Here is a 15,354-nt window from a genome sequence, read left to right on the forward strand (position 1 = left end):
GCGTAACAGATTCCCATTTATCTCACAATGATTTATACAGAATATGATGTCTAAGAGAATAAATTGACTTTCATAATACTAGAGAAATCAGTATTCTTTCTCTATAAACACTTTGTAGATTGTTTTGAATAAAATCATGGAACTTAGGACTGAAAAAGAACATAAGAGATCATTTTGCAAAACAGAAAACACAGGCCAAGGAAGTCCAGCAGCTTGCCCAAGGATCCCATATGTGGTGACAAACTTCAGATGAAGCACCCAGGTGTTCTGCCTTATTAGAATGCACAGTCTCCCAATTGAGTGGGCTTTTTGTAAAATTGAAGACCTCTATGGGAAGTGTGTGTGTGTGTATGTATGTGTTCCCAAAATAAAAATAATCATCTGAAATTCTCCTTCATTCCAGGGCAATGGTGTGCTAGTCTGAAAATGTACAGCAAGGGCCAGAGGAGTCTTATGTACCCTTGCAGGTACCATCAGGGGATGCTGCTAGTGTTCAGGTATCTTGACACTGTGCTGCTGGACTGGGATCCCCCAGGACCACTGCCTGAAGGAAGGCAACACAGTCCCGGACACAGGCAGAGAGACCTGGCATCAGCATTACTGTGTCTGGATCAATTCTCTATAGGGTAATGGTAGCTGTATCCCTCCTTGCCCAAGAGGAACAAGGTATATCCTGATTATATGGGCCCCTGGGTGGGTTGTTAAATGTTTCTATGTCTCTAATGTGTGAAAGGACATGTGATTAAATGCACTTGTAAGATCTCTCCTAGTTTACTATTTCTAATAGAAATGAATACATATAACCCTTTGTCACACAGACTATGGAGTCTTTTCATATTTCAAGTTTTCTCAGTAAGAATTTTTATCTTTACTTTTGTGGGAGAGTTGTATTTATCACATTGAGTTATGTATCTTTGGCATCTTATGTAAAATATGATGCTTAGTCTTTTATAATTAAGATTTTAGTTTTATAAAAGGGAAGGATTGAAACTTCCCTACCTAATACCAAGATCCATTTCTCAACTAGAACTGTGTAATGCAGCAAATAATATTATTTTTTTAAAAAGAAAGCATTACCATTGTTTCTTGGTCCTTTTAAAATGTTATTTTATGCAAAATGCACTGTGAACATGGCAGAAATAATGGTATCACATTGTGGTAGGTGTTGTGGGCAGTGTGGTTTGCAACTCAGCATCCATACACCCACCTTCTGGAAAATCTCTTGAATATTCACTGAGAAACTATCCCTCCCCTATCTTCAAGGATGAGTGGAATGAATCTAACTCCCATTTCCAGGGCTGAGTTTGTGCATTAATTATGCACTGAATTGCATTTCTCATCCCCTGTGCATATGATTAGTTCACAGATGTTATTAAGACATTGCAAGACATTTACTGAACCTTCTGGAAAGAAAGAGCATCTTTGTTCTTCCTCCTCCTACAGCAGGAATTTTTCTTCCCTCTCTGACAGTATGATGTGAGGTTGGCACCTGTGGTATCTGGGTGTACCTCAATGAAGCCTAAGATGAAACTAAAGGCATAGTGTGGAGACAGAAAGACAAGGTCCTTGGTATAGCATTTAAACTGCTGGATTGAGGCACACATGAGGCCAGACAAGTTCTGTATTTCATAGTTGATTGTGCCAATAACACTTACTTTTTAATTTTTGGCTTAAGCTGGTTAGAGTGGCAACTTTCTTTCATTTCTAATTGATTCCCATTAAATGGGACCATTTAACCAATTATGGCCAAAGAGATATTTCATTTCTGAGAAAAAGCACTTACTTGCTGATTCAAGAGCACCCCCTCTCCCTACAAAAGACCTTTCAGCACTCTCTTCCTCTCCTGCCACACAGCACAGAGGAAGTATTCTTTGGTGGAACCCCCATCAGCCTGGCTCCCTGAGAGACTGTGCAAGAGGGACCCCTGCCAATCCACAATGAACTTATGGCATGAGTAAGATATAAACTACTGGGGTTTCAAAAACAACTGCCACCACAGAAAAACTTATTGTTTTCTATAACCAATATTGTATGCTATGGTTCCACTCTTGGGGCTGTGGCATATACTTTACACACAAGGATTACTGTAAATCTAGAAGGCAAAAATACAGTGAGGCTTCTGTAACAAGTATTTCTACAGACTACTGACATGTGAATATGAAAAGGTAGATTGGATTAGAATTCAATATATTTTTAAAAATCCATTTATCAAGTATACTTACTGGGGTATTCAGATAAATCTTGCTTACACAAGCACAATCCTCCAGCCACCAAACACAAATTTCCCCTGAATGTGTAAGTGTCTGTAACAAAAAGAAAAACAAAAACTCTACATGGAAAATAAGACTTTCCTATGGAAGCATGTTCTACCTCCCTTTCCAGTGTGTCGATGATTTAGTATAAAATTTCATTTTACTTACATGGATTATAAATACTTATTTTATCATTTCAATGCCAATGCTTTGTTTCTGAACAAATATTAACTATTATCTTTAATGTAATTTAATACATAATAACTAATTAGTATTAGAAAAGTAAAATAAAGATTTTTCATGTAACATATTAAAGATAAAAGTTGCTTATAAAAATCAGTAAAACTATTGCCTAATGAACAAATGTAGAAATAGGAAACTATACATTGTTCTTTTTTAAATTACTAGAACTTTTTTTTTTAGAGCAGTTATAGGATTACAGAAAAATTGAGCAGAAAGTACAGAGTTCTCCTTCACCTTCCCCTCCACACACCTATTACCCTACTATTAACGTCCTACATTAGCGTGGTACATCTGTTACAACTGACAAGCCAATATTGACATATATTATTGACTCCTTAGACTGAATTAATGTATTATACATGGCAACTATTTCATTTTCAACCTCAGGTGGTGCTGCTGCATCACCCGGAAAAAAAGATACGAAATAAATACTAACAGTTTACTGAGTGCTGATGACTCATTAGCAATGAACGTGTTTTAAAAACGTGTTAAAGCCTGGCTTGCAGAGCTTGGGTGGTGAAAACCAAAAGATGGCTCCTAAGATATCAATTGTGTTGGCTGTTTTCAGAAGATGATATTATGAAGTCACAATATGAGGGTATCATTCTAACCGGCGGGTAGATTTGAGGATGGAAGTGTCTGGCATCTCCACCACAGTCTTCAAGGACAGCCTCTGCCTCCTATTCGCATTGCTTTGCTCATGAACTTTCAAAGTTACCCAATAACATATAAATAGGGATTTAAATCTTGCAACATCATCGTATCTTTAGTCCTGCGACACAGTAAAATATTCTTTACCATGAAGTGTTGGGTTCCAGGTGTGATAAAGTCAATTGCCTGAAATTTCCCATCACAAGCATCTAGGACTTTATTTAAGGTTGGCTCCTTACCAAAAGTGTAGATATAAACAGATCCCTGATAAACATACAAAAGAAAAGAAACACATTGTAATTGTTGTGTATATAGTTCAACAAATATTTATTAAATGCCTACTGTAACCAAGAACCTATGTGGAAACAGAATATGGGAAATCACAGATCAACTCAGTAAGACCTTGACCCTGAAGGGCTTAAAATCCAGACACTTGATTTGTTTGTTTGTTTATTGATTGATTGGCTGATTCATTCATTCATTCACTTATTCATCATTTTATTTTAATTAATTAATTTTTTGAGACGGGGTCTTGCTATTGTTGCCCAGGTTGGAGTGCAATGGCACAATCTCAGCTTACTGCAATTTCCACCTCCCAGGTTCAAGCAATTCTCCTGCCTCAGCCTCCTGAGTAGCTGGGATTACAGGCATGCGCCACCACGCCCGGCTAATTTTGTATTCTTACTAGAGACAGGGTTTCAATGTGTTGGTCAGGCTGGTTTCAAACTCCTGACCTCAGGTGATCCGCCCGCCTCGGCCTCCCAAAGTGCTGGGATGACAGGCATAAGCCACTGTGCCTGGCCTCATAAATAACCATAAGACTTTCTTCTTCAATTCCAGACATTCGTTTTTTATTTTTAATTTTTTTTAAATTTCATTATTTTTTGTGTGTGTGACTGAGTCTCCCTCTGTCGCCCAGGCTGGAGTGCAATGGCGGAATCTTGGCTCACTGCAATGTCTGCCTCCTGGGTTCAAGAGATTCTCCTGCCTCAGCCTCCTGAGTAGCTGGGATTACAGGTGTCCGCCACCGTGCTCAGCTAATTTTTGTATTTTTACTAGAGATGGGGTTTCACCATGTTGGCCAGGCCGGTCTCAAACTCCTGACCTCAAGTAATCCACCCTCCTCGACCTCCCAAAGTGCTGGGATTATAGGCATGAGCCACCACGCCTGGTCTCCCAGACATTTATTTTTTAATTTACAAAACATAACAAAACATTTTTCCTGTTTCAAAAATAATATCTATTTATGTAGAAAATTTGGAAAATGTGGAAAACCCAAAAAGTTGTTAAGATGTACTAAATCCTACCACATGCTAAATATAATGGAAGGAACACTAAACATTTAAACAAGCCTTTGTAGAAATAGTTGAGGTATGGCTGAAGCTGTCACTTTATGCTTATTATTTTCAGCTCCCAAACTCACCTCTAAAAAAAAATCTGTTCTGTAATGAATGCATCTCTACCAAGTAGCTGGTAATATAATATGGTCACTTAACCAGAAATAAGAAGTCTCCTTTCAGCTAATCACAAGTTCTTCGCATTTACTTGAGTTAAACATAAATATTTCTGGTCTTATTTATCTAAAAAATATGACTTTATAGGAGTTCAAAATTTGGTAGATATTTACTAATTTTATCTTTCTTTCATTTCTTCAATAAATATTAAGTGGATACACAGCACCAGTCACTGCTTTAGATGCTGGGGTTACAGCAGAGGATAAAACAGACAAAATCCCCGGCCCTCACGGAACTTACCTTCTGCTGGGAGATTCAGACAATAAATAATATAACCAAATAAAATATACTGTAAGTTAAACAGTGATAATTGTAAGAAGAAAAAGAAAATATAACAGAGAAGGAGAACATTATATAGCAAAATAAGAGGGTGAAATTTTAAAGTGCATGTTTAAGAAAGACTTCAGTGAGAGTGTGGCAGGCCAGGCCTCGCTAACAGCTGAAGAGGCAGGCCTCCATGACAACTGTTTGAGCAATGACTGAGTGGTTAAGTTAAATATTAAAAGCTAATAGAGCCAGTGCCCTTACACAAATGCTTGAATGTAACAAAACCCCACCAAGAGTTTTGCCTAGGCCTTTCCTGGGCCTTGAAGCATGACAAGATAACGAAGGAATTCTTAACAGGACCCACTTAGGATTAAATAAGTTTTATTGGGGGGTCTGAAGAAACTCCCCAGACCTCCACAAACAAGCTTTATCGGGGGTCTACAGGAACTCCCCAAACCTCCATGATTTAGCAGGAGACAAAATAAGGGTAATCATCCCTGGCACTTGAACCCATCTAGATTAAGTAAATTTACTGAGGCTCCAGAGGAAGGTCTTCAGGACTCAGGCCTTAGTTATATATTAGAAGTTGATCACTTACGTCTTTAGATGAATGCACACTTGCATGTAGACATATAGCTTAGAAGGTATATAAGCTCTGGAAAGCTTTGTAATAGAGTTGGTCCAGTGATATTTTCCCAGCCTTCTCCCTGTACCTGGTTACAGAAATAAACTCCCTTCTTTCCCAGTTCATCTGCATCTCGTTATTGGGCCAGGAGAACAAACAGCCCAACCCTCAGTTCAGTCCGGGAACAAAGGTAACTTTAGAGAAAAGACTTGAAGGTTCATGCCTGTAATCCCGGCACTTTGGGAGGCTGAGGCGGGCGGATCACTTGAGGCCAGGAGTTTGAGACCAGCCTGGCCACTGTGGTGAAACCCCATCTTTACTAAGAATACAAAAATTTAGCTGGGCATGGTGGCGCACACCTGTAGCCCCAGCTACTCAGAAGGCTGAGGCATAAGAATCACTTGAACCTGGGAGGTGGAGGTTGCAGTGAGCCCAGATCGCACCACTGCACTCCAGCCTGGGCGACAGAGCAAGACTCTGTCTCAAAAAAAAAAAAAAGACCCAAAGGAAATGAGGAAACAGTCCATGTAGATTCTGTGGGAAGAGCATTCCAGACAGAGGGAAAACCCAGTACAAAGACTCTGAGGGAGAAGCATGTCTGGCAGATTCAAGGAAACAGCATGATGGCCAGTGTGGCTGGAGCAGGATGGACAAGAGTTCACAGTAGTGGCAGATAAGGCCAGAGGTGGGGATTGGAGTCCACGTCATGAAGGGCCTTTAAAAACATAGTAAGGATTTTGGCTTTTTCTCAGAATGACAGGAAATCACTGGAGGGCTTTGCCTAGTAGAGAAAAATGCTTTGCTCACCTTGGCTGCTATGTTGAGAATACATTGTTTATTCTATCACGTAATGAAAGAACTGTATTAAAATGTTCCATTAATATCAAAGCTTTGTTTCTCCTTGTCACTCTGTCATGTTTTGTTTTAAATCTCTAAGGCTATGCTATTAGGTACATACATATTTTAAGTATTCATATATTCCTGGTAAATTTAATATTTTATTATTCTGAAATAAGCCCATTTATCTTTAGTAATGATTTTTACCTTAAAGCCTATTTTGTCTAATGTTAATATATTTCCACTGGTTTTCTTTTGGTTAATGTTTACATATCTTTTTCCATCTTTTTATATTTGGGTTTAAACATAGATTTTAATTTATGCTTTTTGTTTATCTCAATTGTTTTGCATTTCATTTTATTTCTCTTTTTTACCTTGTTTTGGGTTAAACTTTTTTTTTACATTTCACTTTCTCTAGTTTGGAAATTGCATCTACTGTTCCTATTCTTTTAGTGGTTACCTTAGAAGTTGTGACATGTGTACCTAATTTATCAATGTCAAAAGTTACTTTAAGCTTTATTCTCCTCCTGGGTTATACGGGATCCTTGGAACACTTTATTCTATATACCCTGCTCCCCCCCCAACTTATATTATTGTTATTTGGGATTTTAGTTCAATATTATTTTTAAACCTACTTTCACATATTTTTTTGTTGCTGTTGTATGCAGTGTTCATTTACTGTACATCTTCTACAATGTGTCATTCTCCACCTATTACTACTGCTCTTTATTTTTGTTGCATCATAGACCTTCCCACCTGGGATCATTTTCCTCTGCCTGAAGTAAATTCTTTAGAATTTTCTCTAGTGATAGTCAGCTGCTGACACACTCTTAGCTTTGGAGAGTCTAAAATGTCTTTTTTCACCCGCATACTGAAAAGATGTTTTCATTGGGTATAGAATTCTAGCTGGTAATTATTTTCTTTCATTACATCAGGGGTCATCAAACTTTTTCTATAAATAGGCTGACAGTAAATACGTTAGGCTTTGCAAACCATGTAGTCTCTGCCACAACTATTTAATGCTGCCATTGTGGTGTGAAAGAAGCCATAAACAATACGTAAGTGGGTGTGGCTATGTTCCAATAAAATCTTATTTGAAAAACATGCAGCAGGCTAGTTTTGCCCCATGGAGCCACAGTTTGCTGAACCCTGCACTACATTGAAGATATTATTCTACTATTTCTTACTTACATTATTGCCACAGAGAAGTCAGCTATTAGTCTAACTGAAATTCCTTAGAAGTAATCTGTCTTTTCTCTGACTGCTTTTAAAATTTTCTCTGTCTTTGGTTTTCAACAGTTTCACTTTGGTAAGTCTAAGTGTGGATATCATTTTATGTATTCTGTTTGGGATTCACTGGACCTCTTAAATCTGTAAATTCATGTCTTTAAGCAATTCTGGGAAATCCCCAGTCAATATCTCTTTAATTATTGCCTCTGTCCCACTTTCTCCTCTCTGGACTCTAATCAAACATATGTTAGATCTTTTCACTGTATTGTTCTTATCTTTTATGTTCCCGTCTGTATTTCCTACCCTTTTGCTTTTCTAGGTGTCATTCTGAATAACTTCTTCTGATCTATCTTCGAATTCATTTATTCTCTCTTTGGCTATGTCCAACCTTTTGTCAGACATGTTCATTTAATTTTTACTTTGCTAGTGTGTTTTTCTTCTTTAGAAGTTCTATTTGGGTCTTTCCTCCTTCTTTTATGATATCTTTTTCCTAGTTTCCTATTCTCCATAGATATTTTAAGTTAATCATTTATTTATTAAAACATAAGTTAGCATAGTTTAAAAAAAAAAAAACTTCTGGTAATTATCAGAAACAAAAGTCTTTCCATACTTAAGTTTCTTTCAGGCAGAAAATCATTGAATTTTGTTTGCAACTCATCTAAAATGATTGTCTAACAATATAAATATCTGCTAATCTTGATGTCTGAAGATCATTCCATTAATTAGGAATCTTCCTAACAGTATAATTGAAGTAAATGTTTGTTTTAATCTTGCAATAATTCATTTTTCTTCTTCTCTTATAGAACCCACATTTTCTTTGGAGAACAACCTATGCCCCAATCTCAGTTCTCATTTAAGTGGGTTGACTCTACCTGGCATCCAAGGCTATGCATGTGACTTAGGCCTGGCCAATCAGAGCTTAGGATTCCTATGGTACAAGTGATTGACCCGGGGTAGACACGTGATTCAGTTAGTCAACGAGTCTAGATTCCAAGATTTTTTTTTCTAGCTGGTATCTTTCCACCAGGGACATCAAGCAGGCAGAAATATAAGCTAGAGCTACATATAACTCTTAACACCATAAGCGGAGAGTCTGCATGGAAATGGAGGCAGCAGAGAGGAAACAGAGCCAAGAGATGGAAAAAAACAAGGCTTGGTGGCATCATGGTAGCTCTTTTATTCAGATTCACTCCTTGCCCTTTCAGTTACATACACGAAAATAAACCAATAGCTCTTTGTAATTTAGGCCTTTTAAATTGGGTATTTTTTCATTTACAACCTAGAGTCTTGACTAGTAGAGTACCACTGTGCAGCATACTCTGCTCCTCATTCCTGTCATGTAATGATGATAATAATATTATCTGAAAATCACATATCAAGAAATTACCATCCAACATACCTTGTCTGTTTGAATCAGCAACATTGTATAATTGGGAGAAAATGTCATATGTTCTACAGGTCTTTCAATCTCAAGAAAATCCTCGATCATGTAACTTCTATCTTTAATAATAAAAGAATACACAAAGCCATCCTAGAGATGCGTGAGATAAACATAGAAAATCAGTCTTAGTCAATGCATAGTATACTTGCCTCATCAGACAAGCTAAGGCTTATTGATTACTTCTACTGTTTATTTGGAATCATCATCTATGTTTGCATAGATGCACTGTCCTCTCATCTTTATTCAGACAACTTTTAACTATGTTCCCTGGTCAAGCTTCAGTTTGATCTCTTTTGTGATAGATTTTTCAATTACCTAAAACTTTACTAACCTCTCCTTTTTTTGAGTTTCTCTAGTATCCCTCTTCTTACTACATTCTTCACTGCACAGGAGGTAGGAAAAATGAAGTAGAGTTTGTGTGGCTTGCGTATAGCAGTTTCTTTCCTTCAAAGGACACTAGCCCTCCTGTATGCTCTTTAATCATTATTATGTGCATTTCTTATCTCCCTAAATGACCCAAGGTAGGCAGTGTGCCTTTTATTCCCTTCGGATCCTCTTTTTCTGTTCCTCACACAGTAGTAGAACACGGCAAGTATCCAATATAAACGGGTTGGTTGATTGGCTGGTTGTGAATAGATTTAGGTTAATTTTATTATTCTCAAGAGGAATTTGAGTTATTTTTACAATAGTGAAAACACTCTGAGGAAATGTATTTATCATTTTCTAGATTAGATCTGTTATAACTAAGCGTGGGGACTTTAGATGGCTGGGTTCAAATGCTTGGGCCCTGGAAGGGAAAGCAGGCAAGGTGCTTTTTTTGAGCTCATCTCCATTCTCCATTACTCACCAGAGCAAATGCTATAATAATTCCTTTAAAGGGGGTTAAACAAACATCAAGGGTGGTCTTGAAGAGGACAAGAGTCATAAAAGGCATAAATGCAGACTAAATGGAGGAGGAGGAGGGGATAGTCCACTGCAAGGTTGGGGAAGCTAAGTGTAGGTGTATGTGCTCCAGATGGCTTCCTGAGGGTAGAATGTCTCTCACCCTGATGTCACTGCCTAGCTACCCTCAAGGTCCTGGAGATGTCATCTGTGGCAGTGAAACGGACTATGCTAACATCTGGGATAGTTACAACTAGACCTAGGTTTTAGTATAGATCAGTTCCACACCTTAGCATTGTTTACATTGATTACCATGGCATGGAAAAACATGGTCTGGGCTGGGTGCGGTGGCTCACGCCTGTAATCCCAGCACTTTGGGAGGCTGAGGCGGGTGGATCATGAGGTCAGGAGATCGAGAACATCCTGGCTAACACGGTGAAACCCTGTCTCTACTAAAAATACAATAATTAGCCAGGCGTGGTGGTGGGCACCTGTAGTCCCAGCTACTGGGGAGGCTGAGGCAGGAGAATGGCGTGAACCCGGGAGGCGGAGCTTGCAGTGAGCTGAGATCGCGCCACTGCACTCCAGCATGGGAGACAGAGCGAGACTCGGTCTCAAAAAAATAAATAGATAAAAGGAAAAGAAAAGAAAAAGAAAAACATGGTCTGACCCCTTTTATTACTTACTGAGGCTGAGTTCTAATAAATGACAGCAAAGACTTTGGAGTTTGATACACCTATGTTCAAGCCCTAACTCTTCCAATTACTTGCTGGTGAACTCTGTAAGATTAGATTACTTGTCTGTAAAAGGAGGAGGTCAATAGTTTCTATTTGATAAGGTTGTTGTGAGGACCTATAAGATAATACAAGTAAAGTACTTAGCTTGGTGCCTGGCACAAAGCAAGCACCAAGTAAATGGAGACTATTAATACTGATTCAAATATCAACAATAACATTATGATACATGTAAGCTAAATGGGCATTCACAAGAGTCGAAGCTGCAGCTTAGACAAAGGGTTCCAAATTCATGTCTGATAACCTAATACATTAAGTGCAGAAATTAGTATGCAATTGGGTTACAGATATTAGGTATTTTTTCATTGCGGAAGGGCAATGGATTTTAAAATTCTATTTGTGTTTGTTTGCAGTAATATATGGTAGTTCATTATATCGTTCCCTCTATTTTGTATAGATTTGAAGCTATTCATAATAAATCTTTTTTAATAGTACCCAAAGAGGAAACCATTTTAATTAATAATATGACAGATCTGACATCCTAAAATATGGCTCATAATAGTAAATGGCAACAAATGGGAATTGTGAATTTTCTTTAAACCAATTAATTTTGAAAAAAAGAATACATTACAATTCCAGAAGCCAGCACGCCCTCCTTCTGATATACCAAGGTTACTGGACTGATAAAATTTCTTCTGTCTTCTGGAAAAGAAAAACAAGGTAAAGCAGGTGACACGTAATTAAAAGGACAATGTAACAATGAATAATAAAAGCTGATTTTACTGATGTAAATCTTACAAGTTGTTTTTGAATTCTCTATCATCAGATCTATGTAACTAACATAGTTGCTAGATTAGAGAGAGGAGCAAGGCTGGAGGGTACAGTAGGAGTAAAGGGAAGAGAGAAAGGGAGTAGGGAGGGAAGCCAAACCTCATGGCCTCAGTTTTACAGGGAAAGTGAGTCAGAGAATAGGATAAAAGGCAGAAGAGGGACAATGCAGTGGGGAAAACTTGCTGGAAGGAGTGGTATTTGAGCTGGGCATTGGCAGATTCATACACAATAAGTGCCAAGGGAATGGGCTAGAGGCATGTCTGTGAAATGGTGAAAATAAATGACTGGCTCAGAAAACTCATACCAGGGCATAGTTGGAAATAATATTAATGGAGTAGATAGGATCAGATTAGGGAGAGCATGAAATCAAGGCAGAGCAGTTCTTGAGCTGGGTGTTAAAAGTGGCCTTCAAAAAGGCAATTTGACAGAGATAAGCTGCATAGTTTGGGTCAGATGTAGATTAAGGTCAGTGAAGTCCATCCTAAGGTTGTTACAGAAATCAAGGTGTGAAATAGTAAGAGCAATTGAAATAGAGAGTGCTTTGGACAGGTTTGAGGAGCTTGTCTTGGCAAGGCCCCCTCCTCCCAGGGTCTACATCTACTGCTCAATGAGTGGACAGTGGCTCCTGTGACCCAGGCCCAACCATGGCCACAGCTGATGGGGTCAGGAATAGACACTATATCTAGGGCAGAATAGATCAGGTTCTCTTTCAAATTCTAGCTGAGCAATATGGCAGGGTGTGGTGGCTCCTGCCTGTAATCCCAGCACTTTGGAAGGTCAAGGCAGGCAGATCACTTGAGGTCAGGAGTTCAACATCAGCCTGGCCAACATGACGAAACCCCATCTCTACTAAAAATACAAAAATTAGCCAAATGTGTTAGTGTGTGCCTATAATTCCAGGTACTTGGGAGGCTGAGGCACGAGATCGCTTAAACCTGGGAGGCAGAGGTTGCAGTGAGCCAAGATTGCACCACTGCATCCTAGCCTGGGTGACAGAATGAGACTGTCTAAAAAAAACCAAAAAAACAACACTTCTAACTGAGCAATAGCAAGGTAATTTTCAAGATGGCTTTTGGGTTTAAGAGACGATCAGCCTGGAGAAAAGGGTTGGGGTGGGGGCAGGAAAGCGTATGATTAGCAGACTAAGCAGAATGGGCATATGTATAGAAAAGGATACAGCACAGTAGCCAAGAACTTGGACTCTGAGGTATTATTGCTTGGGTTCAGGTGTCAGCTCCACAATTTACGTGGACTGGGGCATGTTTCCTAACATATCTCTTCTGTATCATGGAGATTAAGGTGTCTCTCCTCATAATGTTGTTCTGAGGATTACATGAAATATGCATATAAAGTGATGGTAGAATGCCAACAGCATTGTAACAGCCAGAGGATTAAGAAGAAGGAGGATTCAAAGATGTCTCCAAGAAAGAGAAAAATAGAGAAAACCAAAAAAACCAACACCCATGGCTATACAGGAATACGAAGCAGGACAGTTTCTCACCCAATGGCGATTCCTCTTCTATCTTATTAAGTACAGTCACTTTCAAGGTGTCTCCATTAACCATTAAAAGATGACCCTCTTCACAGCCAATGTACAAGTCACTTGTTGGAGTCCAGCAATGCATAGTTGGGTGAAGCAAAGGATATAGATCATCTTTCGGCTTCAGGGAGAGAATAAAACCTTGTGTTAAGAAAACAATTGAGAGGTGACACCGTGCTGGCAGTCCTCACAGCCCTCACTCGCTCTCTGCGCCTCCTCTGCCTGGGCTACCATTTTGGTGGCACTTGAGGAGCCCTTCAGCCCACCGCTGCACTGTGGGAGCCCCTTTCTGGGCTGGCCAAGGCCGGAGCCCACTCCCTCAGCTTGCAGGGAGGTGTGGAGGGAGAGGCGCGAGCGGGAACCGGGGTTGTGTGCGGCGCTTGCGGGCCAGCTGGAGTTCCGGGTGGGAGTGAGCTTGGAGGGCTCTGCACTTAGCCGGCCAGCCCTGCTGGCCCCGGGCAATGAGGGACTTAGCACCCGGGCCAGAGGCTGTGGAGGGTATACTGGGTCCCCCAGCAGTGCCAGCCCACCGGCGCTGCCCTGGATTTCTCACCGGGCCTTAGCTGCCTTCCCGCGGGGCAGGCCTCGGGACTGCAGCCTGCCATGCCTGAGCCTTCCCCCGCCTCCGGGGGTTCCTGTGCAGCCCGAGCCTCCCCTACGAGCGCCGCCCCCTGCTCCATGGCGCCCAGTCCCATTGACCACCCAAGGGCTGAGGAGTGCTGAGCACACAGCGCGGGACTGGCAGGCAGCTCCACCTGCATCCCCGGTGCGAGATCCACTAGGTGAAGCCAGCTGGGCTCCTGAGTCTGGTGAGGACGTGGAGAGTCTTTATATCTAGGTCAGGGATTGTAAACACACCAATCGGCACTCTGTATCTAGCTCAAGGTTTGTAAACACACCAATCAGCACCCTGTGTTTAGCTCAAGGTTTGTGAGTGCACCAGTCGACACTGTATCTAGCTGCTCTGGTGGGGCCTTGGAGAACCTTTATGTCTAGCTCAAGGATTGTAAACACACCAATCGGCACTCTGTATCTAGCTCAAGGATTGTAAACACACCAATCAGCACCCTGTGTTTAGCTCAAGGTTTGTGAGTGCACCAATCGATACTCTGTATCTAGCTGCTCTGGTGGGGCCTTAGAGAACCTGTGTGTTGAAACTCTGTATCTAACTAATCTGATGGGGACATGGAGAACCTTTGTATCTAGCTCAGGGATTGTAAACGCACCAATCAGCGCCCTGTCAAAACAGGCCACTTGGCTCTACCAATCAGCAGGATGTGGGTGGGGCCAGATAAGAGAATAAAAGCAGGCTGCCAGAGCCAGCAGTGGCAACCCGCTCGGGTCCCCTTCCACACCGTGGAAGCTTTGTTCTTTCGCTCTTTGCAATAAATCTTGCTACTGCTGACTCTTTGGGTCCACGCTGCTTTTATGAGATGTAACACTCACTGCGAAGATCTGCAGCTTCACTCCTGAACCTAGCGAGACCACAAGCCCACCAGGAGGAACAAACAACTCCAGACGTGCTGCCTTAAGAGCTGTAACACTCACCCCAAAGGTCTGCAGCTTCACTTCTGAGCCAGTGAGACTGTGAACCCACCAGAAGGAAGAAACTCCGAACACATCCGAACATCAGAAGGAACAAACTGCAGACGCGCCACCTTAAGAGCTGTAACACTCACCGCGAGGGTCCGCGGCTTCATTCTTGAAGTCAGTGAGACCAAGAACCCACCAATTTCGGACACACAATCACGGCTAAAAGCCTGAGAAATACTCACCAGAACAACTGACAAAAAGGAACCATCCTTAACCCCATAGACACAGAAAACATAGGAACATCGAGCATTCATCATAATAATTTTTTTAAAGGACAGATTGACTTTAATTTATTATTTGTGCATTTCATGCCCTCACAGCCTTAGATAGTTAGAAAATAAATAGTCTGGTAACAGTCTGGTCACCCAGTGGATCAAGAAAAAGGCAAACCACCTTTCCCACTCCAAAAAATTAAACTGCTGCTGAATAATGACACTTCTGTGGTGTCTGATTGAGATTTGACTCACAAGGAAGAGATTTATTCACTGTTATCACCATTACTGAAAAGTTTCCTGAGTTTTTTTTATGACATCTAACCTTAAACTATAAATCACAAAGACAGACTTATCTGGAATGACAATAGGATCAAAATCTTAAACAAAACAACAACAAAAAAAACCATGTCTCTAATTTGCACAATACCAGTGAATCTGTGTGTATAAAACAAAATGTGAAGATTAAAATTTGAAATTTTCTGGCCTTGGTATGTTAAAC

The 15,354-nt window shown here is 40.4% G+C and overlaps 1 protein-coding gene across 5 annotated transcripts in view; it reads right to left on the reverse strand.

Moving 5' to 3' along the window:
• The window catches only part of CFAP43 (cilia and flagella associated protein 43), a 103,800-nt gene that overhangs the window by 64,345 nt on the left and 24,101 nt on the right, over nucleotides 1–15,354 (reverse strand). For 3 of the 5 annotated variants that reach the window (XM_054435944.1, XM_054435942.1, XM_054435945.1), the window contains 5 exons: nucleotides 13,009–13,168; nucleotides 11,308–11,378; nucleotides 9,019–9,150; nucleotides 3,294–3,410; nucleotides 2,223–2,303 (listed from right to left, as the gene is read on the reverse strand). In XM_054435944.1, coding sequence (XP_054291919.1) covers nucleotides 2,223–2,303; nucleotides 3,294–3,410; nucleotides 9,019–9,150; nucleotides 11,308–11,378; nucleotides 13,009–13,168 — 561 coding nt within the window. Of the gene's footprint in view, nucleotides 1–2,222; nucleotides 2,304–3,293; nucleotides 3,411–9,018; nucleotides 9,151–11,307; nucleotides 11,379–13,008; nucleotides 13,241–15,354 lie in introns of those variants that run through there. The other 2 variants (XM_054435943.1, XM_063670236.1) reach the window with 2 other exon arrangements.

This window comes from Pongo pygmaeus, chromosome 8 (assembly GCF_028885625.2).
Source record: "Pongo pygmaeus isolate AG05252 chromosome 8, NHGRI_mPonPyg2-v2.0_pri, whole genome shotgun sequence".
NCBI lineage: Eukaryota > Metazoa > Chordata > Mammalia > Primates > Hominidae > Pongo > Pongo pygmaeus.